This window comes from Saccopteryx leptura, chromosome 3 (assembly GCF_036850995.1).
Source record: "Saccopteryx leptura isolate mSacLep1 chromosome 3, mSacLep1_pri_phased_curated, whole genome shotgun sequence".
Lineage (NCBI taxonomy): Eukaryota > Metazoa > Chordata > Mammalia > Chiroptera > Emballonuridae > Saccopteryx > Saccopteryx leptura.
Genome location: NC_089505.1, coordinates 270,600,450 through 270,625,233, shown reverse-complemented (window position 1 = coordinate 270,625,233; position 24,784 = coordinate 270,600,450). Strand labels below are relative to the sequence as shown.

At 50.0% G+C, this 24,784-nt stretch overlaps 2 protein-coding genes across 4 annotated transcripts in view; one reads left to right on the top strand and one right to left on the bottom strand.

The window, feature by feature from the left end:
* TTC7A (tetratricopeptide repeat domain 7A) overlaps positions 1–24,784 on the top strand; it is a 145,850-nt gene that overhangs the window by 30,477 nt on the left and 90,589 nt on the right. For all 3 annotated transcript variants that reach the window (XM_066378326.1, XM_066378325.1, XM_066378327.1), the window contains exons 2-4: positions 1,674–1,837; positions 7,694–7,862; positions 22,538–22,668. In XM_066378326.1, the coding sequence (XP_066234423.1) occupies positions 1,784–1,837; positions 7,694–7,862; positions 22,538–22,668 (354 nt within the window). In that variant the 5' untranslated portion in view covers positions 1,674–1,783. The remainder of the gene's footprint in view (positions 1–1,673; positions 1,838–7,693; positions 7,863–22,537; positions 22,669–24,784) is intronic.
* On the bottom strand, positions 17,553–18,098 carry LEUTX (leucine twenty homeobox). Its single transcript, XM_066372389.1, is given in 1 exon segment — positions 17,553–18,098. A coding segment is annotated over 1 exon segment (414 nt). The 3' UTR covers positions 17,553–17,684.

Here is a 24,784-nt window from a genome sequence, read left to right as displayed (position 1 = left end):
CTGTGGGATCTGGGCTTTGGGACACTCTTTGCGTGGACTCTCCCTCCCATACAGATGGAGAGGCTTCCTTAGAGGCACGCAGCTTGGGACCAGTGGCTTTGAGTTGTGAGCAAACTGCGGTGGTCATGAGGGTGTGGAGTTAGTGGCATAACTGGATAGGTCTGAGAATGCCTTCCTGGCAGGAGAAAGAGCTCTATGAGGAGATGGGTCCACACACACATTCCTGGAAACATTTTGGATTGGCACATAGCCCCCTGAGCCTTATGGCTTCCTCCTGGGGTAGTGGAGAGGATCCGATTCACTGGGCAGCTATTTGTGTGTATTAAGGGGTTTTCTCACCTGTTTCATCATTTTGTAACCTTCAAGGGCGCAGAGGGAAGACTGGTGACATTGAGCCCCAGGCTGCCTCGGGATTGTAGGTAGAACCCCAGCCATCCCAGGGCCAGAGTGGCTGGGAGGAATGGAGGAGGACTGATGTCTTAAGTAAAGTGGTCAGTTTACAATTCTTATCTCCAATAGGCACATGGCAAGGTTGTAACATTTCTTCAAAACAGACAAGGAAAAGGTCCTTAAGGCCAGACACAGCATTTTCCAGGGCCTGGCTCGGTGCTTCATCCTCTTTCTAGTTGGAAGAGTGCAGAATGGATTCTTCCTGGGAGTCCTGCTCCGGACGGGCTGTCATCAACCGGTGGGGCAGGCAGGAGTAGGAGGAAAACCCATGAAAGGTGCTCCTGGTCTTGTATTTCCAATATTCTGCAAACAGCTACTTCTCATTAATGATGTGGGTTAAGCAGCTGATAATTCACCTGTCTTTCTAATATGAAAGGGCACCTATATTGAGTGGTGGGCCTGGTCCTTGCCCTGGTTGAAGGCGAAGGGCCATGAGCCAGTCGCATTAAGCACAGCCACCCAAGGCTATCAAAGCACACTTGACCTCTGGCCCTACACACTGAACATCTGAATCCCAGCCCAACCCAAGTAGTCTTTGCTGTAGGCAGCAGGAGTATGGTGGTCACAAGATTGGAGTTTTCAGTGTGGTGGGGAAGACGGCAAATTAAGCAAGCAGTATAAATTCACCTGCTAGGTGGTGAAGTCTGCAGATCAGCTAACATATGTGAGAGAATTCCAGAAAGTGCTGGTACTAAACCTGTTCAAGGATTTGCCTTATTGCAGAAGTGAATCTGCTTCCCACCTTAATGGTGGCTAGGTTCTCCCCGGGTCATGTTAAATAAAATTCCTTCATACTGGAGAAAACCAAGTAGGGTTACGTGGAAATTAGGAAAATGTGTTATTGAATCGCCTCATACATTTTTCTTCTTTGGTCACTTGGAGAAATTCCTTGTTGGTTTTAAGAACTTATTACGCACAATGCGGCATGGGTGTGACTTTGTCCCTCATTTTAAATTCTGGGACTTTGTCCCAAGTCCTAGGAACTCTGCCTCCTCAACCAGTGAACTACAGAAAATAAACCCATATGGGCAATTGGTGCTGGTAGAGTGGTGGAATGCCTTCTTTGTTGTTTTATTTTTAAGGCTGTTTAAGTTTATGGAAACTTTTTATTGACTTCTCGGACCTGGACCGTGCATATGCCTGGTTCGGGTGGTTGGGTTGGTACAAGGACTTGTGCCGATCTCCACATTTGCCATGTTCAGGGGATCTGCCCTGTTTTTCAGAGGACTTTGGAAAGTTGCTCCTGGCTGAGGCCCTCTTGGAGCAGTGTCTGAAGGAGAACAATGCCAAGATAAAAGACTCCATCCCTCTGCTGGAGAAGAGTGAGCTGAAGATGAATGAAGCCAGGAACTATCTGAGTAGTATCCTCAACCAGGGGAGGCTGTCGGTAAGTTGTCAGCCCCCCAGGATGGGGTTCCCTTTCTTCTCCTGCCTCCTATCCGCTGTCAACCTCCCTGGGTCATGTGGTCACCTGAGCAGCAAGTGTCTCTTAAGGTTGGCTTTGTGCTGTTTAGTACAGTAGCCACTAGCCACAGGTACACTTGAAATACGGCTTTTCCAGATTGAGATGTGCTATAGTTGTAAAACATATACTGGATTTCAAAAACTTAGTACAAAACAAAGAATGTAAAAGATCATTAATTCTTTTTTTTTTCTTTTTTTGTGACAGAGACAGAGAAAGAGGCAGATAGGGACAGACAGACAGGAAGGGAGAGAGATGAGAAGCATCAATTCTTCATGGTGGCTCCTTAGTTGTTCATTGATTGCTTTCTCGTATTTGCCTTGACCTGGGGGCTACAGCAGAGCAAGTGACCCCTTGCTCAAGCCAGCGACCTTGGGGTTCAAGCCAGCTATTTTTGGGCTCAAGCCAGTGACCATGGGATCATGTCTGATTCTATGCTCAAGCCAGTGACCCCGCGCTCAAGCTAGTGGGCCCACGCTCAATCTGGCGACCTCAGGGTTTCAAGCCTGGGTCCTCTGCATCCCAGTCTGACATTCTATCCACTGCGCCACTGCCTGGTCAGGCAGATCATTAATTCTTGACATTGATTACATGTTCAGATGATAATATTTTGGGTAAATTGTGTTAAAGTGTTATTAAAATTAATTTTACCTATTTATACCTTTTTTTAATGTGATTGGAATATTTAAATTACACATGTGCTTAAGTTATATTTCTATTAGTTCCTGGTTGACCTCGTATGTGCCTGGTCCTGGGTGCTCTTTGGGGGTTTCAGGCAAATAAAACCTCAGTGAGCCCAAGATCTAGTTGGAAACAGGCATATATGCAGAGCTGACTAGCGACGGAAGAGCTCAATAGCAGGGCGAGCTAGTTTAAGTCCAAGGGTATTTATTGACAACCTACTGTATACAAGGCACCAAGGAGAGGTATAGTAGGAAGTATAGTCACAGCTTTCTCTAGATCTTGACTACTCAAAGCATGGTCCTCCCACCTATAGATTGGGCATGATCTGGAAGCTGGTTAGGAATGCAAAATCTGAATTAGAATCTGCATTTAACAAACTCTCTGGGTAATTTTTTGCACGTTCAAGTTTGAGACTGTCCTAGATTAAAGTGTATCCTGAACTACAATAAAGGTACTGGTATGTCATTAGAGACCCAAAGAAGATATGATTTTTCAAGAGATGGTCAAAAGTAATACGTTTATTGACCTAAACATTTGATGGCAACCAGCTCTGTGCAAGGCATTGTATTGTGTACTTTGAGGGCAATAAAGATGAGTCCAGCATGGACCCTGTCCTCCGGGAGGTTGCAGGTCTACTAGGAAGTTAAATCTTATCATCACATGGTCCAGTGTGGACTGTGACACATGCCACAGGCATGATGTACGTGTGGAGGCAAGTCCAAGAGGACACTCCTTGAGCTCAGGTAGGAGCCAGCTCGGGATGGTAGTACTAGAATTGGACTCTGGGAGGAGGGCTGGACCTTGAAGGGGAAGGGAGATGGATATACAGAGATAGGACAGGGCATTCCAAGCTAAGGAAGCAGTGTGTGATCGAAGGGCTCCTCTTACAAGAATTTCATTAAAATATGTCAGCAAGCGTGAAAGGGAATGGTGAGTAATTAGGTTATAAAGAGTACACTGGGCCCAGAGAATGGGGACTGGAACACCACACCAAGAAGTGTCCTGCTTTTTCTGTAAGCAGTGCAGGAAACGTGTTTTGGAAGTTTAAGGTTACTGCATTTAGACTTTTTAACAGAGATTATTGCAGCTCTGGGAGATTTTTTTATCGGATTAAAATAGCATGTCTCCTGACCTCTCAGGCCTTCCAGTTCCCCATCTGCCAGTTAAAAGTGTTAGATTTGATGGGTGGGTTCCAAGCTTTTCCCACTAAGACCCCTTTCAATTTTTTTTCTTTCTAATAGACTGCATTAAATATTTAAAAATTGTTTTGAAAATAGCCCTGGCCGGTTGGTTCAGTGGTAGAGCATCGGCCTGGCGTGCAGGAGTCCCAGGTTCGATTCCCGGCCAGGGCACACAGGAGAAGCGCCCATCTGCTTCTCCACCCCTCCCCCTCTCCTTCCTCTCTGTCTCTCTCTTCCCCTCCCATAGCCGAGGCTCCATTGGAGCAGGGATGGCCCAGGCGCTGAGGATGGCTCTGTGGCCTCTGCCTCAGGTGCTAGAGTGGCTCTGGTTGCAACAGAGCGATGCCCCAGATGGGCAGAGCATCGCCTCCTGGTGGGCATGCCAGGTGGATCCTGGTCGGGCGCATGTGGGAGTCTGTCTGACTGCCTCCCCATTTCTAACTTCAGAAAGAAAAAAAAAAAAGAAAGAAAAAAAATTGTTTTGAAAATAAATATGACCCTTGCTTATGGTAATAATTTCAGTACATAAACAAGCAGTTTGAATAATAAATAACAGTCCGGGCTCTGCCACCCTTACCCCCCAGCCATTCCCTCTCCAGAGTTGGGCACTGGTCACCATTGGCTGTATGTCCCACACTTGTGTGTGAACAAACACCCGTACACACATAGAAAGCTTTCCCTGTTTACTGCAGCCGTAGGGTACATATTTACAAGTTGCTCTCTTGCACCGAGAACTTTACTTGGAACCTTCTCCTTGCCAGTGTCTCCTTCTTTGTCCTGGCCGAAGAGTATACACATGTATTGTTGTGCAAACTGTTTTGTCTGCCACATCACATGTATTAAATACAAATTTTACCATGCTTTATTCATCAAAGACATACACAGGCACCGATAACATTGAGAAATTCCCTGTTATCCAGGCCAGAGCCAAACACTTGATGTTGATCCGGCAAAATAAGATATTAAAAGTAGTTTATGGGATGCTCTATCTCACCCCAAAGGCCAGAGTGTGGCTGGGGGAGGGGGTGGTTTTTCCTGGCAGCAGATGAAATCCTAGGTGGAGTCCCACATCCTCTGAGTAACTGTGATGGGACGAGGAGAGTGGAGACGAGATGGGCCTGGAAGCACCTCCTCAGCGTAGTTTGAAATCTACTCTCCGTGACCGCAGAGGTCCTGCCCAGCTCAGTTCTGTGGAGGTCGGTGAAAACGAACCATTTGTCATAACTTACCCACTGAGCACCAGGCACTGCGCCATCTCATGGGTGCCTCATGGGAACCCTCTCAGTGGCATTACCTAGCATCCCCGTTTTCCAGGCGAAGAAACTGAGACCCAGGAGAGGTTAAGTGCGCACGCAGCCAAGGACCACAGTAGCAGGTCCGGCATTGAACAGTCCTGTTCGTCTCTGCATCCTGAGTTCTCAAGCTCTTTGCTACTTCTCGATGCTGTGTCCCTAAGTCCTGTGTGGAGATAAAATAATGTCAGAGAGAGTTGGATGCACGTTAGTGATGATGGTGACACTTCTAGGTTTGCAAGTCCTGTATTGCCTCTGGGAAGTGTTTTTTCGTGTGTTCTCTCCTCTGAGTGGGGTATTCACATGTGCTCATTCTCCCCTTTTTATTGACATAGTGACAGTGAGGCAGAAAGACTAGGTGACATGCCTGCTCCACAGCAGACTTCCTACTTAGCATCCTTCCACTGGACCAAAGTTCTGGGGTTCCCTGACTATTGGATTGGCAGGCCAAGAACATTTCAAACTCAAGTGCATGGGTCCCACAGAGTGTAGTCAACTTTCAATTCTGCCAAATAGAAACATTAAAAAAATAAAAGCAAAACCATACCATTTTCTATCATCATCACTCCATAAAAGAAAATACATCTTAACACCAAAATGCAAGAAAATATGCTTTCAGAATTAAGGGCAGCCTTTTAAATAGTATAAATTTAGCTTTATGAAACATTTGCCACATTGTCCTTGATTTTTTTCCCCAGCTTGGAAGAAGCTCTAATGTAAACTGTCATTGGTCCACCAGGAGCCACTGAGCTCCACCCTGTCATCATGCCCTGAAACTCGTCCTTCTGAGCTTAGTGGCTCTTTTCCCTGTTTATGGTAGAAAAGGATAATAATAATAATTACTCATGATGTGATTTATCACGCTTCTTTCTAAAGAAAAGTTCAAAGATCTTTTCTGGACTTTGCCCTATTAATACTATTGGCATTGCTGTGATGGGAGGTGAGGAGTGGGAGTTAAGACCTCTCCCACACAATGGGAAAATAAGGCCATAAGGTGAGCAGGGAGGAAGTGTGCCTTTGGCTTGAGACCAGTGGAGAGAATAGCAGAGATGCTGCCCATTTTGGAGGGAGACCACGGGCTGCATGCCCTGGGGGATGTGTGATCTATGGCCCTGGCCCAGAGTGGCCTATGGGGAGACTAGCAAATGCCCTTGAAAAATTCAGCTTTTGAGAGTTCATGATAGTCAGCAAGTCAGGCTTCCAGGAGCCAAATCGGTCCTTTTTTTTTTTTTAAGATAGTGGGGATGGGGGACAGACAGGCTGGAAGGGAGAGAGATGAGAAGCATCAATTCTTCGTTGTGGCATCTTAGTTGTTCATTGATTGCTTTCTCATATGTGCCTTCACTGAGGGGCCGTGCTCAGGCCAGCGACCTTTGGGCTCAAGCCCCAGTGAACAGGGGGGCATGTCTATGGTACCATGCTCAAGCCAGCGAGCTCGCACTCAAGCCAGTGACCTTTGGATTTCGAACCTAGGTCCTCAGCATTCCAGGCCAAACCTCTATCCATTGTGCTACCTCCTGCTCAGGCCAAATCGGTCCATTTCAAAGAGGCATTGTAGGAATGCAGTAAAACTGAGCTCCCTGGTAATCAGGGAGGCTTCCCAGAGGAGGTGGGCCTCTGAGCAAAGCCCCAAAGGATAGAAGAGGATCTGGATAGCTTGAGAAAAAGGGGAGACTGTTCCAGTTAGGGGGCCTGTGTGAACAAAGGCAAAGGCAGAATGTGTATTTACAGACGCTGTGCTGTGCTCCATTTCTCTCAGTTTGGGCTTCTGAGAGGGCAGTAGATGGTGGGGAGTGCCAAAGGCTTCCTCTGAGGTCTATCATATGTGACCCAGAGTCTGATCTGCCCACAGGGAGTCAGGGACACACCTTCCTGTGGTGACAGAGGCTGGGGTAGGGACAGTGCCCAGAGCCTGGCCGAAGGGTGGTGGGCCTGCTGAGCACAGAAATGGAGGCAGCAGGCTAGGGCAAGTAGCCTCAAAAGGTGGGAGATCCCGAAGCCAGGCCCAAGTCCAAGGCCATAACTCTGGGGCAGGGCCAACCAGACCACCTTGGGGCCCGAGAGTCCTTGTGTGGGGTGGAAATTTGGGCATAAGCAGCACTTGAAAAAGTAGGGCAAAAAGAACAGGTTTGAATTCCGGCACTTGATTGTGCACTTTTACTTGCTTCTGATAAGATGGGACAGGGGCCCAGCAGCCTTTGTCTCCCCATCTCTTCTATCCCACCCTGCTGGTGTGGCCGTCTCCCCACAGAGGCCCTGCTGTTGTGTGGGGCTTCAGCTTGAGGCCATTCACTGCGTGGGCTCTTTCCAAGGACTTTCATCTAATGCGGTATTGCCTGCAGTGTAGCTAGGCGCTTAAGACACACATGTGAAACAGTGAGGGACTCCTTTCAGAATTTCAGTAAGAATGTCAATAAGAATCTTAATAAGTACCACAGACTGCAGGTGTGGAGAGAAGGGAGCCCTCGGCATGTGCTCGAGGATCAGGGAAGGCTTCACGGAGTAGGAGGAGGTTACTGAGCAGGGTCTTAGGCAAGTTGTCATGACTCAGTGAGAGGGTGTTCATCCTACCTAGGCAGGGACTTTGGCACAGGAGCCCGCTAATGTGGCCCTTGTCCTTTCAGCCGCAGTACCTGTGTGAGGCCATGCTGATCCTGGGCAAGCTGCACTACGTGGAGGGCTCCTACCGAGACGCCATCAGCATGTATGCGCGTGCTGGGATCGATGACATGTCCGTGGAGAGCAAGCCCCTGTATCAGATGCGGCTGCTGGCAGAGGCCTTTGTCATCAAAGGTGGGTGTGAGCACCGGCTTTGCCCCCCACTCCCATGCCCAGCGCATTGCACTCAGGGCCCCCTGTGCCAGGAGCAGGCGGCAGCTGCAGGGCAGCAGATGCTGGGTTGAGGGTGAGCCTGCCAGGCCGATGTCCAAGATACATCACCCCTGGTGGTGCCCAGGTGCTGACCAGGCAGGTGCCCACCAGTGGTAGCTGGCTGATGGGGGCAGCAGGTGGAGCCCAGAAGACTCGGGTTCTCAACCTGGCTCTGTCAACAACTAGCTACCCTTATGTGTGCCTTGGGGCAGATTACCTCTTCACCCTTCTTAGCTGCAGTCGACTTTTTTATCAGATGGGGTTGTAATACCTGCCCTCCCAGGGTTACCATGACCAAGGGGATTCGAATCAGTTGTGTAACCAGGTTGAGAAAGGCTTAAAAAATGTGTCATCCCATTGTCAGGCTGGTGCTGGTGGCCGACATTGGCTACAAATCAGGTACTCGATGGTTTAGAGCAGTCTGTCACTTCTCAGAGTTGTTGGGTACTGCTGTGAGTGGCCCAGGGAGGCGGTGCCAGGACCCAGTGATGGGCAGGTCAGAACCAGCTCCCAGGGCGAGGCATGTTCTGGTGGAGACCCAGGCACATAGGATCGGTGATGTAGGAATTTCATGATATAGGGGCTATGGATGGCCCAACTGGGGTAACAGTGCCACTGAACTGGACCCCGACGGTGTTTCATGCCAGTAAAAGCTCTACCCCGTACTTGGTGCTTCAGGCTCCTTCTTCCCTGGACCCTGAGCCCTGGGGTCACAGCGCCTGTGGCATGGGCCTTGGTGGCCCTGAGGCTCCAGAGCTCTTCTGCCCAGCAGTCTGGAATTTTTGAACATTTCCCTATTTTAGCACAAACCAACCCCCAGAGAAAAGTCTAGAAATGCGTGTGGCCCTGTGGGATTTGGTGTCTGGCATTGGTAGAGTATTTGTCACCCTCTTGCCATCACAGATAGGAATGCTCTCCCATCTTATATTTGAGAAAATTGAGGCCCGAAGAGGATATGCACCTAGATGTTGACTGTCACATCTGTGCAGGGCACAGCCGCCTTCTTCCTAGTGGGTGGAGCTTCTTGAGTGTTGTTTGTCCACTGCTGGGGCCCTGGGACCCTTTCCCCATTGAGAGACTGTTCCCACCATCCCAGCAAATCTGCCGAGAGTGTTGCCCTGGACAGACCCAGCCCCAGCCTGCAGGAGGCCAGGTGCCCATCTGGGGTGGTCCAGTCTGTGGACTCTTTTCCCTGTATGCCATCATCCCCTTCTCTGGGCCCCTGGCACAGGCCGGTCTTGGGGGTGATCTTTATTTGGCATTTGGGTCTTTTGGGCCTCTTGGAAACCACTTCTGCCATAGACTTCCCAAACCTAACACCTTTCCTTGGGGGTCCTTTCCAGCACTTTTTTTCCTGTAGAACTGGCTGGGTACCTACTGCTCCCTGTCTCCTGCTCTCTACTCTTTCCAGCACGCCTCCAGCTTCTTGGTGGTCAGAGGTCCGGCAGGGGAGGTAAGGAGCCGGGCGCCGTGGCGGGTGCTGCTCAGTCGTGGGCTGCGCCAGCTCTCCGCCCCTCACTGACTGCATGTGGCCTCCCACTTGCCTGCCTCCTCTCTTCCTGTCCCCCCTGTCCTGTCGCAGTGACTGCCCTGCTGCTTGGTATGCTGTGGTTCACCTGACCCTGCATGTGCTTGAGACCATGCACGTGGCCTCCAGAGTGTGCATGCCGTTGCTTTTCCTAGGTTTGGGGGGACCCAGTGGGTCTCTCCATGTAGAGAGTAGGGGTTGGGGGTGGTTGATCATTGGTCCTGATTCCATTTGTGAGCAAGGGGTTTGTTTTAGTCAGTTTGGGCCCTCAGGAGGTGAACGGGGCCCTGTCAGAGCCTGTGGTGTTGGAAGAAAAACTGCCTCTTCTTAGCTCCTGCTCCAGCCAAGTTGACTTGTCTGCCACTCAGTAATAGGCCTGTCCTGTGGCCAGCTGCTTCCAAGTCACTGTCAGCCCTGGGCAGAGCTGAGGGCCCTCTCCGTGCCTGTCAGAATCCCGTTCAGTCCTTCATTCTCCAAGTACTATTTTCCCGAGCCCCTCTGGTGCACCTGACTTCGGTGGTATACTCAGAAATGGAGTGTGGGCCCTTCCCTGTGGAAACTGAAGGTCTGATGGGGGAGAGAGGACAAGAATACCGCACATGTACCACCCAGGAGTTTGGTGGAAATGCAGGCTCCCAGGCCAGGCCCTGCAGCCTGTGTGTAGCAGAGCTCAGATTGGTGGCCAGGCGTTTGTCTCCAGCTTGTGTACTGCCTGTGACAGAGAAGCCCACCAGAGGGTGATGGGGAGCAGCAGTTCTGGTTACCTCTGAGATGGGTTTGTGCAGACAAGGAGGAGGCAGGGGATGCAGGAGCCCGGGATAGAAAGAGGTTCCTAGCACTTACTGCAGAGCCTGGGGGCCAGCCCTGGGGGACAGTGCCTTTGGGTTCCATCATCCTGTCCCTGAGGGTAGCCCAGAGGGGGCCCTGACTGGACTTTGTGGAAATAGGGGACGTTAGCCCATCCTGGCTTCCTTCGCCCTGAGCCGGAGCTGCAGCCCCCGGCGCAGCCCCGTACCACTGTCCCGTGGGTCTGCTTGTGCAGAAGCCGCCCAGTACCGTGCTGTCAGTGGGCCAGCTCTCCAGGAAATTTGCTTTTATATGTCAGCATCACTCACCTTGGTTCAGAATGGGGAGCCTACCCCACTCCTACCCTTGTCCCCCGGCTCTGCAATGGCCCTGTTGTGACTTCTGCCAGCCCCCTGCCCGAGCATGTCAGTCCAGGGGATTGCCCTGGGAAAGGATATGTTCCCAGCCGATCCAAGTGCAGGCGATTGACGGTGCAGCCCACCACCGCTTTAGTTTGTTGGGGGAGGGGAGAATATTCCATTTACTTTGTATTAAAAACAATCTAGACTAGTTTGGTTTCCAGATTCTCCTCAGAAGGCCTAAGTGTCGCTCACTCTCATGATAAAGTCCTTAGCAGAACCCTGCTCACTTGACTGGGTGTGCTCATGGTTGTCAGCCCGCCTCACCACTGAACTGAGAGCCCCTCGAGCACAGGTGCTCATTTCTTCTGCGCCCCAGTATCCTCTCCTTTTCCTCCCTCCCCAGAGCCCCACACTACAGGCAGATGAGGTCTGTCCTAGCATGATGGACAAAGTTCTGTTCCTTCACCTTTTCTTGGGCCACTGCCCTCACACATAAATAGCCCTCATATTCCTGTCAGACACAGACACAGCACAGTGCCTCCTTCACCAGGAGGCTCCCTTTGGTTGTTCAGCCTACAGCATGCTCTCCCTCCCGTCTCATGTGGGCCTTGGCTCAGCACATCTCCCCAGTTGTATACAGGGCTGTCAGTATGTTCCTCCTGATTACAGTTGTACCCCTCAAGGCCCATCTCCCACAGAAAAAAGTAAAATTTGCCAGGAGCCGACTCAGCCAGTGCCTACCAGGGCCCCAAGAGGAACAGTTAAGGGCCCTCCCTGCGAAGGCGTCAGGCAGGTGAGCAAAGCCTGCCACGGTGTGCGGTGTGCGGGAGTGACACGGCTCTAGGAGAGCAGCTGCTGGGGGGAGGAGCTGAGCTGCCCGAGGCTGATGAGTCATGAGCTACCTGGTGCCACTCTTTCCTGCCCAGTCTCTTCATCCACAGGCCATAGTGTCAGTGCAGTCTGCTGTGGGAAACACCAGGCCACGCAAGCACCCCAGACGTGACTGGTCTGCAGCTTATTACCGTGGCTGTGGCAGGCCGTGGACCTGCTGCCAGGCTGTGGTGCCCTGGCCGTGCGGCTGCGCCTGAGCTCTGTTCTGTGGGGAGCTCTACCTTGACACACACGATGGGGGTTTGTGAGGTCCCCTCTGGGGCCACAGCTCCTCGGCAGTCCACTTCCAAACAGGCCTGTCCCACCTGGGGTAGCCTTTTGAGTTGAGCGGTCTGAGGCCTCATTTGCCAAGACTGGGGTTTCTCTGCCTCAGCAGCTCCCGAGAGCTGATGATAATAAGCCTTTGGGTATGTGGCCCTGGATCACCTCCACAGATGAGAAACTGGAGCCAAAGACTGTTGACCCAGGGTCCGTGGATCTAGATCCAGGACTAGAGGTTTCTGTCTCTCAGCAGTAGACCCCCAGGCTCCTGGCAGCATCCCGGCCCTCAGTATCGTGGGTAACCCGTGGGCTAGGCTGGGGTTTCCATGCCCCTGCCCCACGAGCTGCATCTGGTTGCCCAGCAGGGTGTGAGAACCACAGCAGTGGGGGGCCTTGTGAGGTTTGGGGGATCAGGCCTTTCCCGGGCCCTAGTCCTAACTTCTGATAGGGCCTGGTCTTTCTGCTTCCTACCTTTAGAAAGAGTAGAGAATTTCCGACCCTGATTATCTGACTTGATCCTTAATCTTGAATTGTCCCCAGGGTAAAGGGGGTCCTTAAGCAAAGCTGTGCCGTTCAGCGGGGCTGCTGGGAGGATGGGTTCTTCATAGGAAAATCAAGGTGCTGTTACCAAAATAGATGAAAGAGGTTCAGAGGGCAGAAGCTCAGAGCTGAGGCAGAACTGACTCACCCAGTTACACCAGTAGTAACCAGGTCAGAATTTGAACTTGGCTCTCTCTGACTCTGGCTTTTGGGCTCATCCAAGGAATACTGGTTTGCTTGGACTGCTGTGTTCTCGAGAGGGACGTGAGTGAGACAGCTAGGGTGGAGCCTTCCCAGGTGAGCTGGGAGGTGAACTTCAGGAGAAATCACTGGCAGTTGAGTGGGAGAGATGCATTCCAGGTTGAATCCAAAGGGAAGTGAAGGTGACTTGCTTAAATAAAGGTGGGGTGTAATTGCACCTTTCTGGAGCTGAGAGAAGGGTGCATGTAGGAGGGAGTGGGAAATAAGGGGGCATTGAAAGCCTGGCAGTAAGGCTCAGGATGTCCCTTTATGCTGCTGTTCTAGCACTTTGGCCCCAGGGAGCCCCACCACGGCTGCTGTGGCACAGCCTGTTTCCCCTAAACTAGGGCCCACCTGCTAGTCAGCAGTGTCTGAGTATGTCTGGAGCAGAGGGGTCTGGGCTCTAGACCCTAGGATGAGGCCTTTGTGGATCCAGGTTGACACGCTGCCCTCCTTTTTGTTGATCTGAGCTCTGAGGGTTATTCCCATCTCGGATGGACGTGCAGGAGGCGTCAGGGCCTGCAGACATCTCAAACCTTTCCCAGTTCAGCCCCCAAAAGCCCTGGTGCCATTTTCCACCTCAGAGGCCTGTTCCATGGTGGAAGGCTTCCTTCTCTCCATAAGCCTTCCCATGTCACTTCCATTTCTGGTGCTAACTCAGTGTGGCTTGATTCCCTCCACCTCCCGCCGTGTCTGCAGTGTGAGTCCTGCCCCAGGACCCATCTGGGGCTGGCTGTGGCCCCACAGAGGAGCTGTGCTTCAGCCTCGCCAAGCCCTTTCCTTCCGCTCGCAGCCCAGCGCCAGGAGGGCCACAGTTCGTGCTCTGGGCAGGCTGGCCCCGTGCACCCGAAACACTGCAGTGAGATGCTACGTAAATTGTGAAGGTGCTGTGACAAGTAAAGATGTAAAGAACGCCAAACAACTGTGAGAGTTATGATCTGCATTCTCTTCTCCTGGCCCCTCACAGTTAGTTTCTCTTTTTGGGATCATTCAGCCAGTGCCACCCCAGCTGTTCTGCTCCCACCTGGGATTTTGTGGCTTATTAAAACAAGAAAATAAAAGAAAGAATACTAGGTCTCCTCTAGGGCAGGATATGGTGACCAATTTGGGATTTGGTTTTTTGGTTTGTTTGTTTGTTTGTTTGTTTGTTAGTGGTGGTATGGCAGGAATTAGCTGTGTATTTTGGGTTCCTTCTCAAAGGAGCATGCTCTGTTTGCCCTGTGGGGAAGCAGGTCAGCACTTCTGGTTCTGTGGCCCTGGCCCTGGACTAGTCCATGGAGTAGAGCCTGGCTTCAGGTGGAGAGGCACGAGCAGGCCGCTCTTGGGCATCTTGGAAGGAGGCGGGAGTGTTAATTGTGTGCACACCAACCTTCTTTGTGTGGCTTTCTGGGCTGCGATACAAAATGGCAAGATGGTAAACTGAGTCACAGGAGAGATACAATTGGGCTGGGTGGAAGACATTGGTGTGTGGTCTCCCCACATCTCCTGCCGGAAGCCCTGCCTTCCATTGTGGGAGGCCACCCCTGAGAGTCAGTGGGGTGTGGAGTGTGGACCGGGCTTTGAGGGGTGCATCTGAGACACTGGCTTCAGCACTAGGGTAAACAGCTATAAATAACTCAGCCATAGATACATGTGGGAAAGGTGAGCCACCATGGGCTGGCCAGAAGCCAAAGATTTGGGAACCCCTGAATGACCAGAGGGTAAGGAAAGACACCTGGAATCTCAGCTGAGAGAACAGACAGAACTGAAGACAAAAGACCTGGGTCTAGTCTGGACTCAGTCACTTTTAGCTGTGTGGTGTTGGAAGGAATCTCTTCTCCCTGAATTAGATTTTCCATGTGTCATTCATTCCAAGGAAGGGCTAAACCCCTATCTAGGAGGTCAGTGTGAGGATGACTTGAAAACATTTTCTGAGAGCATACATTCTGCTTTTTTTTTTTCTACAGAGACAGAGAGAGAGAGGGACAGATAGGGACAGACAGACAAGAAGGGAGAGAGATGAGAAACATCAATTCTTTGTTGCAGCACCTTAATTATTCATTGATTGCTTTCTCATATGTGCCTTGACCCGTGGACTACAGCAGACCAAGTAACCCCTTGCTCAAGTCAGCAACCATTGGGTCATGTCTTTGATCTCATTCTCAAGTCAGAGACCCCGTGCTCAAGCTGGCGAGCCTGCGCTCAAGCCGGTGACCTTGGGGTTTCAAACCTGGGTCCTTTGCGTCCCAATCTGATGCTCTAGCCACTGCGCCACCGCCTGATCAGGCATTCTACTCTTTATAGTATCATCTAATTGAATTTCCATGGACACACTATGAGGTGGGCATTGCTAATATGTAATCCCATTTTGTCTTTGGGGAAACTTCAAACTCTATAAACATTTTGAAATATATCCTTCCAATTTTTTTAAGTTCATATATTTTTTTAAACAAAAATAAGTTCATACAATCATATATATATATATTTTTGTATTTTTCTGAAGCTGGAAACGGAGAGACAGTCAGACAGACTCCCGCATGCGCCCAACTGGGATCCACCCGGCACACCCACCAGGGGGCGATGCTCTGCCCATCTGGGGCGTTGCTCTGTTGCAACCAGAGCCACTCTAGCGCCTGGGGCAGAGGCCAAGGAGCCATCCCCAGCGCCCGGGCCAACTTTGCTCCAATGGAGCCTTGGCTGTGGGAGGGGAAGAGAGAGACAGAGAGGAAGGAGAGGGGGAGGGGTGGAGAAGCAGATGGGTACCTCTCCTGTGTGCCCTGGCCAGGAATCAAACCTGGGACTTCCGCACGCCAGGCCGACTCTCTACCACTGAACCAACCGGCCAGGGCCTACAATCATATTTTTTAAAGTTAATGTTTTTGTGAATCAGTTTCCAGTACACATCTGCATCACTACTTAAAGTGGTTTCATAGCAAGCATTTCATTGTAAGGATCTGTTGTAATTTAGCAAACTTGTTCCCTGTTAATTGGACCTGTGTGTTAAATCTCTCTCTCTCTTTTTTTCCCATTATAAATACTGCTGCGTTGGATATCCTTGAGAATTTTTACATACATCATTAACTTTTTTAAAGATAAATTCCAAGAAGTAGAGTTACGTACTAGATGAAAGCATATGCATTTTTTGGAGACTCTTCATCTTGCAGAACTGAAAGCCCTTACCCATTAAATCACTCCTCATTCCCCGCTTCCCCTGCCCCTGGCAGCCACCGTTCCACTTTCTGTCTCTATGAGTTTGACTAATGTAGGAACTTCATAGAGAGTGGGATCATAGAGTATTTGTCTTTTTGTGACTGGCTTATTTCATATAGCATAATGTACTTAAGGTTCATCCATGTTGTCACATATGGCAGGATTTCATTCTTTTTTCTTTTTTCCACTTTAAATATCAGGTCAAATTTTATTTACAAGAAGAAATTCGCACCAATATCAATTTTATATCAAATTGTACCATTCGTTAATACAACAAATAAATTGACTATATCCATTTTATCAATTATACTATGAGAGTGAGGAAGTCTAAATCAAACCCAGCTACAAAAAAATTATAGCTTATTCATCAATTGCTCACATAGGATGAATAACAACAATTATAATTTATAATCCAACTACAATAATCTTAAATGTATTAATTTATAACACTCATTACATTCATGTTATTTCTATTTAATTCAACATTATTGTTCTCATATACGCGATATAAAATGCCCTTAATTACTACATCTATTACCATTTTCATATTATCATTAGGAGGCCTTTTCCTACTTTCAGGATTTCTACCCAAATAAATAATTATTCAAAAAATAACAAAAAGCAATCACATTGTTTTACCAACGTTAATAGCTGTTATAGCTCTACTTACTCTATACTTCTAAATACAATTGTCCTGTTCCACATCATTAACTATATTTCCATCAGTAAATAACATAAAAATAAAATAACAATTCAAGAACATAAATAAATAATCCTCTGTACTCACTGATTGTAACATTACTCCTTTCCTTAAAATCAATATTATCAGGACTGGATTAAGAATGTGGGTTAGTATAAATGAAGATCCTCCAAAGCTCTAAACAAATATAATTAATTTAATTCTTGAAAAATAAGGAATGTAAGACTTTATCATACATCTATTGAGTGCAAATCAAACATTCATTAAAAGCCATCATTGTGCCTGGCCTGTGGTGGCGCAGTGGATAAACCTTCAGTCTGGAATGCCAAGGTTGCCGGTTCGAAACCCCGGGCTTCCCTGGTCAAGGCACATACAACAAGCAAGCAATGAACAACTAGCCTGAAACAACTATGAGTTGTTACTTCCCATTCCATGCTCCCCTTTCTCTCCTGTCTCTGTAAAATCAATAAAGTATTAAAAAAAAAAAAAAGCCATCATTGTATTTATTGTATTTCAACTATGAGAATATAAATGACCAATATCTGAAATCTCACCCACTAACCAAAATTATTAACAATTCAATAGATTCACTAGCCCCATCAAATACTTCATCATAATGAAACATTTGATTCCTCTTCAAAATTTGCTTAATTTAATAAATTCTAACAGCATTATTCTTAGCTGTTAGGCACAATTACCACCTTTTCCTGTGTACCCACATCTGTTGGGGTGTAAACTGTGGTTGAATTATATCTACACGCCAACTGAGCATCTATATTTTTTATCTGTTTATTCATTCATATAGGGCAAATCTTATACCTTTCTAAAAACATAAAACATCAGAATCATGTTACTTTTTATTTGAGTTGGGATGCTTTCATGGTGCTAAGCTCAATTCGGACAAGCTAGGCTCCAAGAAAAACTAACTGGTTTCTGCTTCCTCCTAAGGCACTTACCATTGATTGCCCTTGATACTGAAATTTGGCTCAGGCGACTCAGACGACAGAAATTTCAGGCAATGATGAAAGGTAGAGGGATTTCTTATTACAGAAAAAGATAAATAACTGGTCTGTTTAGTCTGTTTAGATTGGAGTCAACCCATTAAAAGTATTTGGAAATGTTACTCAGTTTGGCAAGATTTGGGCCACAGACCTTTCTCAAGAGCTTGTGGATGTGTGAGCCATCACACTGAAGGTCAGTCACAGCCATATCCCTTCCACCAGGGCCCTATGAAAAGAGATATTGATCTAGACTGCTTGGGTGATCATTCCCAGATAAGGCATATCCATAGTTGTATAGGGAATGGAGGCCCAAGGAAGATCAGAGACACCCACACATATCTGCTAGCGATCATGAGGCTGAGAATCCCATGATAAATTCCACACAGAGATGACAGCCCCTCCAGGTCGTTTGATACCGGAAGGCTCAGGTGGTTCATAGTCATAGACATCTGCGATGCTGGGACTCATGGGATGAGTGTTTGTAGGAGTTACTAGTAAAGGGGCCTCTTCCTCCTTCTCTGACATGATCTGCTTTAGTCCTTCTAGTGCAAGACTTGGCCAAGATTGTGGCTGCTGCTTCCTCCTTTCAGTGCACTGGTTCTTGAACCAGGTCTTTATTACTAACTCATCAAGTTGAATAGCTGAAGGAAGTTCTGCCATGGTAACCCAATGTGGGGTACATGATCTTTTCAAGCTAGGTTGTGTGGTACCAGTGAGCAGATATTGGCTTTTCTGATCTATTTGAGATAGAAGATTCATGGAGCAGGCCCTTAATCTTCCTACACACACATGCCCCTAAATCACCAGTGTGCTAGCCTCATCTCCTGACTGCAAAGACAAGAGGTCAAACACTCAGATTTCACTAGCTTTTCAGTGTCTACCATGATGTCTTTTAGAAGTAGAGTTATCAGTGGTGTGTGTTTCTGACCTCCTGAGGTTTTGTTTGTTTGTTTGTTTTTGTTTTTGTATTTTTTTGAAGCTGGAAATGGGGAGAGACAGTCAGACAGACTCCCGCATGCTCCCGACCGGGATCCACCCGGCACGCCCACCAGGGGCGACGCTCTGCCCACTAGGGGGTGATGCTCTGCCCCTCTGGGGCGTTGCTCTGCTGCGACCAGAGCCACTCTAGTGCCTGGGGCAGAGGCCAAGGAGCCATCCTCAGCGCCCAGGCCATCCTTGCTCCAATGGAGTCTTGGCTGCGGGAGGGGAAGAGAGAGACAGGGAGGAAGGAGGGGGTGGGGGTGGAGAAGCAAATGGGCGCTTCTTCTATGTGCCCTGGCCGGGAATTGAACCCGGGTCCCCCGCATATCAGGCCGACGCTCTACCGCTGAGCCCTCCTGAGTTTTATCTGTGAGGATTTCCTTCTTTTTTAAGACTGAATAATATTCCATTGTATGGATATACCACATTTAGTTTATCCATCCATCTACCAATGGATACTTGGGTTGCTTCTACCTTTTGGCTGTTATGAATAATGCTACTATGAATATGGGTGTACAAGTATCTTTTCTAGACCTTCCTTTTAATTCCTTAGGGTATATATCCAGAAGTGGAGTTGCTGGGTCAAATGGGCATTCTATTTTTAATTTTTTGAGGAACTGCCAGGCTGTTTTCCACAGCAGCTAAACCATTTTACATTCCCACCGTTGCCCACTTTTGCGTGTGGTTATGAGCCTGGCCTTGAGGCTTCGTCCCTAAGGGCTGAAGCAGTGACTCCAGTTCTTCCTCCTCCCACCCCCCCAACCCAGCATTTTGCAACACTGGGCTTAGCCATCTTTGGGTACCCTCTGCTCTTGAATCAGCTTGGGTAGATGAGAGGGAGGGAGTCCTCCTAGACGGAAAGTTCCATTGTAGAGAAAGTGTTGTGTTCCCACCTCTGCATCCAGAGCCCAGAGCTTCCCGGGTGGGGCTTCTTGGAAGGGCAGCTGTCTGCGTTGTGATGAGTCATCCCAGACTAAAGAGGCTGGCAGCAGCCTGGGTGCTGAGCCCGGGCCTGTGCTAGGATCGGCTTGCCTCCAAACTGAAAGTTAATGAAAAAACATGTGCTCCTCTTGAAAGGGGCCCTCCCTTGGCTCGTAGCGCTGGGTGTTTTCACAGGTCACTGAACCTGCCAGTGGCAATGGTGAGGCAGGGCCTGGCACTTCCTGGCACTTCTGGCAGCCCTGGCTTCCTCCCTGATCGACCAAGCTGTGCTACAACCACTGGGACCCTCTGAGGGCCTGGCTCAGGAGCAGCCCATCACCGTCTGGATCTAGTGTTATAGTCTGGACACTTGAGCAGAAACGCTCAAGGTCAGAGGGCGAAGGGGAATCCAAGGGTAGGCGTCCCCAGCACATTTCCCATCAGGTGTTTGTGGACAGGAAAATGGGTCTTCATGTGAATCAGAGAGCAAATAGGAAGTAAGCCCCTTCTTATGGGCAAAACTAGGGGGGGAGTGGACTGTGACCCCGACTAGGAAAAGCCGTTGCCAGCCCCAGGAAGTTTTTTGGTCTTCTGTATGTTGGAAATTATTTTACAGAAGACGTGGCCCCTCTGCTTTAGTCTTCTAGTTCTCCGGAATCATGATGCTTCCTTTAAGAAGGCATTATATCCATTATTTTTAGGGAAATTGTCATACAGTAAGGTGCACAAATCTTAAGTGTATAAATTGGACAAGTGAAAATACCCATGTAACCAACACCCCAATAAAGACAAAGGCTGTTTCCTTCACCCTGGGTAGTTCCCTCGGGCCCTTTCCCAGCTGGTCTCTCGCCCCCACCCCAGGCAGTGATTGGTTGATTTCTATTAATATAGAATAATTTTGCCCCTTTTCTAATATTATTTTGAAATAGTACAGCTTTTTGATTCCTGGCTTCTAAGTTTCTGAGACTCGTCTGTGTTGCGTGTATATCAGGAGGTGGTTGTCCCTTTGTTTATTTCTGAGCACTGTTCCAATGTATAAACATACGATTTGTTTATGAATTCCGCAAGAACTGCTTTTTAAATGGAGAGGGAGAAGCCCGCTGGGCTCTACACTCAGCATGAGTGTAGGTTTGCTCATCTGTGTGTTGAGTCCCAGGCTGTGCTAGGATGCCTTGCCTCCAGACTGAAAAGGCATGCACTCCTCTCGAAAGGGGCCGTCTCTCACTCACTCAGCGCCCGGCCCCGCTCTCACGGGGTGCAAGGATCAATTAGAAATGGGCAGAGAGGATGGTAACAGTGTAGGACAAAGGCATAGACAAAGGAGGTGCAGCTGAAACATTCTGCTGGTTTGAGGTTGGGAGGCCTAAGGAGGGTGCAGAGAGGAGGTGGCTTTGCTGTGAGCTTCAGGGAGGATGGGGTCTGGAGTTCTCAGAGGAGCCTGGAGAAGAGGCCTCGCCGGCAGCAGAGGAACAGTTGAAGCACGAGGGCCCCACAGACAGACGCTACTGAATTCACTGCTTTGCTGCAGCCACTCAACCGAGGGCTTGGGACTGGCTTCCTGAACCTGCCAGGCAGCTGGCATCACCCATCCAGAGGTGGGGCAGGAGGGGACCCAGCCAACAGCACATCTCGGGGGGAGGCAGGAGCAGGGTGGCGTGTTAAACAGATCCACGCTGGCTTCTGGAGCTGGCAGTGTCCTCCTGCCATCTGCAGTTGGTCTTGCAGGCTAGGCCAATGGCAGCTTGTACGTTTGTCCCACGTGCCTGCAGGGCGGACAGGCCACGCGGCCCGAGAACAGGGGCTGGGCCAGCACCAGCAGTGAGCAGCGGGCCTGCCTTCTCCTGCCTTCTGTTTGCATCTCCTGCAATGCTCTATTTCCCCTCTCCCTTTAGTCCTCTCCAGCAAGGAGTGGAAATGGTCGTGAGTCATTTGGCAGGAAGCACTTGACACTCCGTGACGCGGATAACCGAGTCCTGGTGTGGAACAAGGGCTTTCGCCCACCTCCCCCTAGGCGAGGCCAAGGCACCCTGACCTTCAGACCCTGGCCTGGCAGAGGGCAAGGTCACCGAAGGTGTAGGAGTTGGGCTATAACCGGGAAAACAGTAAGAATCCCTCACCTTGTCAGACGTGATCGGGCTTGCTGCTTCCTCAGCCAGCCAGGGCTTGCTGAGTGCCTACTGTGCGCCAGGTTGTGGAAAGGTGAGCGCGATAAGATCAATGCTTTCAGGAGCCTACAGTCTGGCTGGGTGAACTTGTGGACACCTAGTCTGGGAAATGGCGGGGTAGGTCTATGCAAAGTATAGACAGAGACCCAAGAAGGGAATGGTTGGTTATACCAGGTTACGTTGGGAAGGGCTCCATAGAGGTGACTCAGTGGGGCAAAGGAGAGAGGTCATTTTAAGGGCACTAATCCCATTACTGAGGGATTCACCCCCAGGACCTAATGACCCCCCCCAAAGGCCCCACCTCCTAATACCACCACACTGGGTGTTAGGTGTGTCAGCCTGGCTCAGGTGCTGTCATCACCCTGGAACCACGCAGACTGAGACTGCAGGAGGGATGCTCCAAGGGCAAGCGAGGTGCTGCTGTTGAAAGAGTGGGCCGCGGATGCCGGGGAGGAGGCAGAAACAGCAGATGTCCATTCACTCGAGGCAGACGAGACCTGCATCCGGGTTACTTAGGCGCGGTAGAAACTGGCTCCCGGGAGAGGTGCATGTAAAATGCCCTGTAACTCGAGCATGTGCCATGCGCTAGGGATCGTGGAGGTCCCTACAGAACCACATTTTGTCCACATAGAGCTTTTAACTACTGGGGGAGAGAAGACCTGGCATAAATAACACTGTACAGTGTGGCACTGGGGAGTGCCTGGTGGTTGGGTGTTTTAGTCTAGCAACGGGAAGGGGGTTGGTAATGGTTCCTGGAGACGTTGGTCTGGAAGCATAGGCAGGAGATGCATGTGGGGATGTCACACTGTGACTCCTCACGTGAGGCATGAGTGTCTGCTGTCTGCCTACCGCTTGATCCCAGCTGCTGCTAATACCACCGTGGCTTAGCCTCCTCCTTCCCCTCCACGGCCCCCGCCTCCCGCTGGCTGCTCCAGAGCGAAGGTCTCCTCGGCTGAGCCCACCTGGGCCCGTGCGCAGGGCCTGGAGTCGGGGGCGTGTGCAGGGCAGGTTTGAGGTGCTCTCCTTCTGCAGGCCTCTCCCTGGAACGCCTACCCAGCTCCATCGCTTCCCGCCACCGCCTGACTGAGAGGGAGGAGGAAGTGATCACCTGCTTCGAGAGGGCCTCCTGGATCGCTCAGGTGTTCCTGCAGGAGCTGGAGAAGGTGAGCTGGGAATTACAGCACCACGTTCGTGGCTGTCCTCCACTGAGTACCGACCTCTAAGGCCCCCGCTGACCCATGTGGGCCCTGTGGGCTGACCCATAGGTCAACCTTATGCAAACCAGGAAAAGGTGCCCCGTGCCCTTTTAAAGGCACTCTACCTCATCAGTTCGAAACTCATAGTAGACTGATTCCGTTAGATTGAGACTCTTTGCTGCCAGGAAATAGTTTTAATAAATAGATGAGTCCACATTGTCTTTGAGTGGCTAGGAACCTCCTCGGTGAGCTCAGCTTGTATGTCCAAACGTGGCAGTCCTCTTTATAACCATTAACTCGTCTGCTCCTCACGACAGCTCTGACGTGGGTCTTCTCTTCATCTCTGCTTCACAGGTGAGGTGTAGAGAGATCAAACCATGTGCTCACTCCTTTGCCCTTGGAACAGGTACAGTCAGGCTGGTCTTGTAGACACTTCCTGGCTCTCCTGTGCCCTAGAAGCTCCCTACTGCTACCACGGGGAGTGAGGTCTGAGGCTCATTCTCCAAGCCTTTCAGAGGCCGGCAGGGAGCCGCCCAGCAGGGGTCTGGAAGTCCTCAGGTCCCCTCATCTCCCGGCTCCCCATGGTGGGGCCTGTCTGACCTGTCTGTGGGGTGGCATTTCTAGAGGTTAGCAGTATACTGTGAAGTTATCCCCGTTCCCCCCTTTTGGGGGCTCTTGGTTTATTGCAAGGAGAACAAGCAGGTTCATTCCACAAAGATACTGCTCACAGTCCCTGAGTCCCTGCTTTTGTGTCAGGCGCTGTCTGAGTGCTTCCCATTCCTTCTCTGATCTAAACCCACACTGGGGGCTGGATGGAACAGACCCTGAACTCGTTCCCGTTCACAAGGGAGAAAACTCGGTTTGGGGAGGAATTAAATAGCTTCCTGGAGTTCAGAGAGTGAATAAATATATGACATCTGACATCTGCAGGATGTGGACCCTGGTGGTGTGGCTCTGGTCACGTGTTGGGGAGAACTTGGGGTGGGGCTTAGGCATCCTCTTTAGTAGATGTTTAATGGCTGCTAGGCGGCAGGCGCCGCGGCAGAGTAAGTGAGGATTGGCGTCCTGCAGGAGGAGGTAGTTTTGAGCCGAGAGACCTAGAGCCCTCACTCGCCTACTTTGGCAGGTGTCAGAGTGTCCACCCAGCTCCTGTTTTGTGATGGGGCTTTAGGGAGGAGTCCTCCTAAAGCCAGGCCAGTTCCCTTTGAGAAGGGTTTCTCAACCTCGGCACTATTGACATTTGGGGCCAGAGAATTCTTGGTGGAGGGGCTGAGTTTCACAAAATGTTTAGCAGCTTTTTGTAATCCCTGGCCTATACCCACTGGATCCAGCAGCCATTTTTGGTTGTGACAACCAGAAATGTCTACAGGTACTGCCAAATGTCCCTCGAGGGCAAAGTCATTCCCTGTTAGGAGTCACTGCCCTAGGGTCCCTCTCCTGGATTGGACTTCAGGAGGGAAGGAGCAGTGATCGAGGGGCTCAGCAAAGACAGAACTGGAGTGCATCCCCTGGCAGGGGGCCACGTGGAGACCTGATGGGGCTGAGGCGACCTCTGCCAAAGTCACACGGATCGTGCTAGCCAGCAACGCTGTAGGCGCTCTTTGCATTTGAATTGTGTGGGGTTTGGAGGAAACTTTCCTGGAGAAGATCACGTCTCCCATTCAGCCAGGAGCCTAGGTTTTGAACTTAAAGGGGATTAAGGCAATGAGCTGCAATGGGCCCTGACAGCTGGTCGTTTCTGGTTGAAGGAGGACAAGCCAGAGAACCGCATGCGTTTTCAGAAATGCTGTGTATTCTTCCTGAGACCCAGCCCCCAAGCTCCGAGGAACTGAAAACATCTCTTAAATCTACTTTCACTTCTGAAAACTAAGGTGGCTGGCTCGGCGATTTTTCTTCTTGGCTCAGAGAAGGGAAGTGGTATTGCAAAGGCAGACCAGTCTGCCGGGCCTGGGTGAGCCTCTTACAGCTGAGGCTTAGGGACAGCTCAGTTAATAAAATGTCATTGTTCCTCAGCTTTTCTGGAACCAGGGGCACCTTCCCTGGGCTGTTTTGCTATTTCATGATTATGTTACAGGGACAGTGT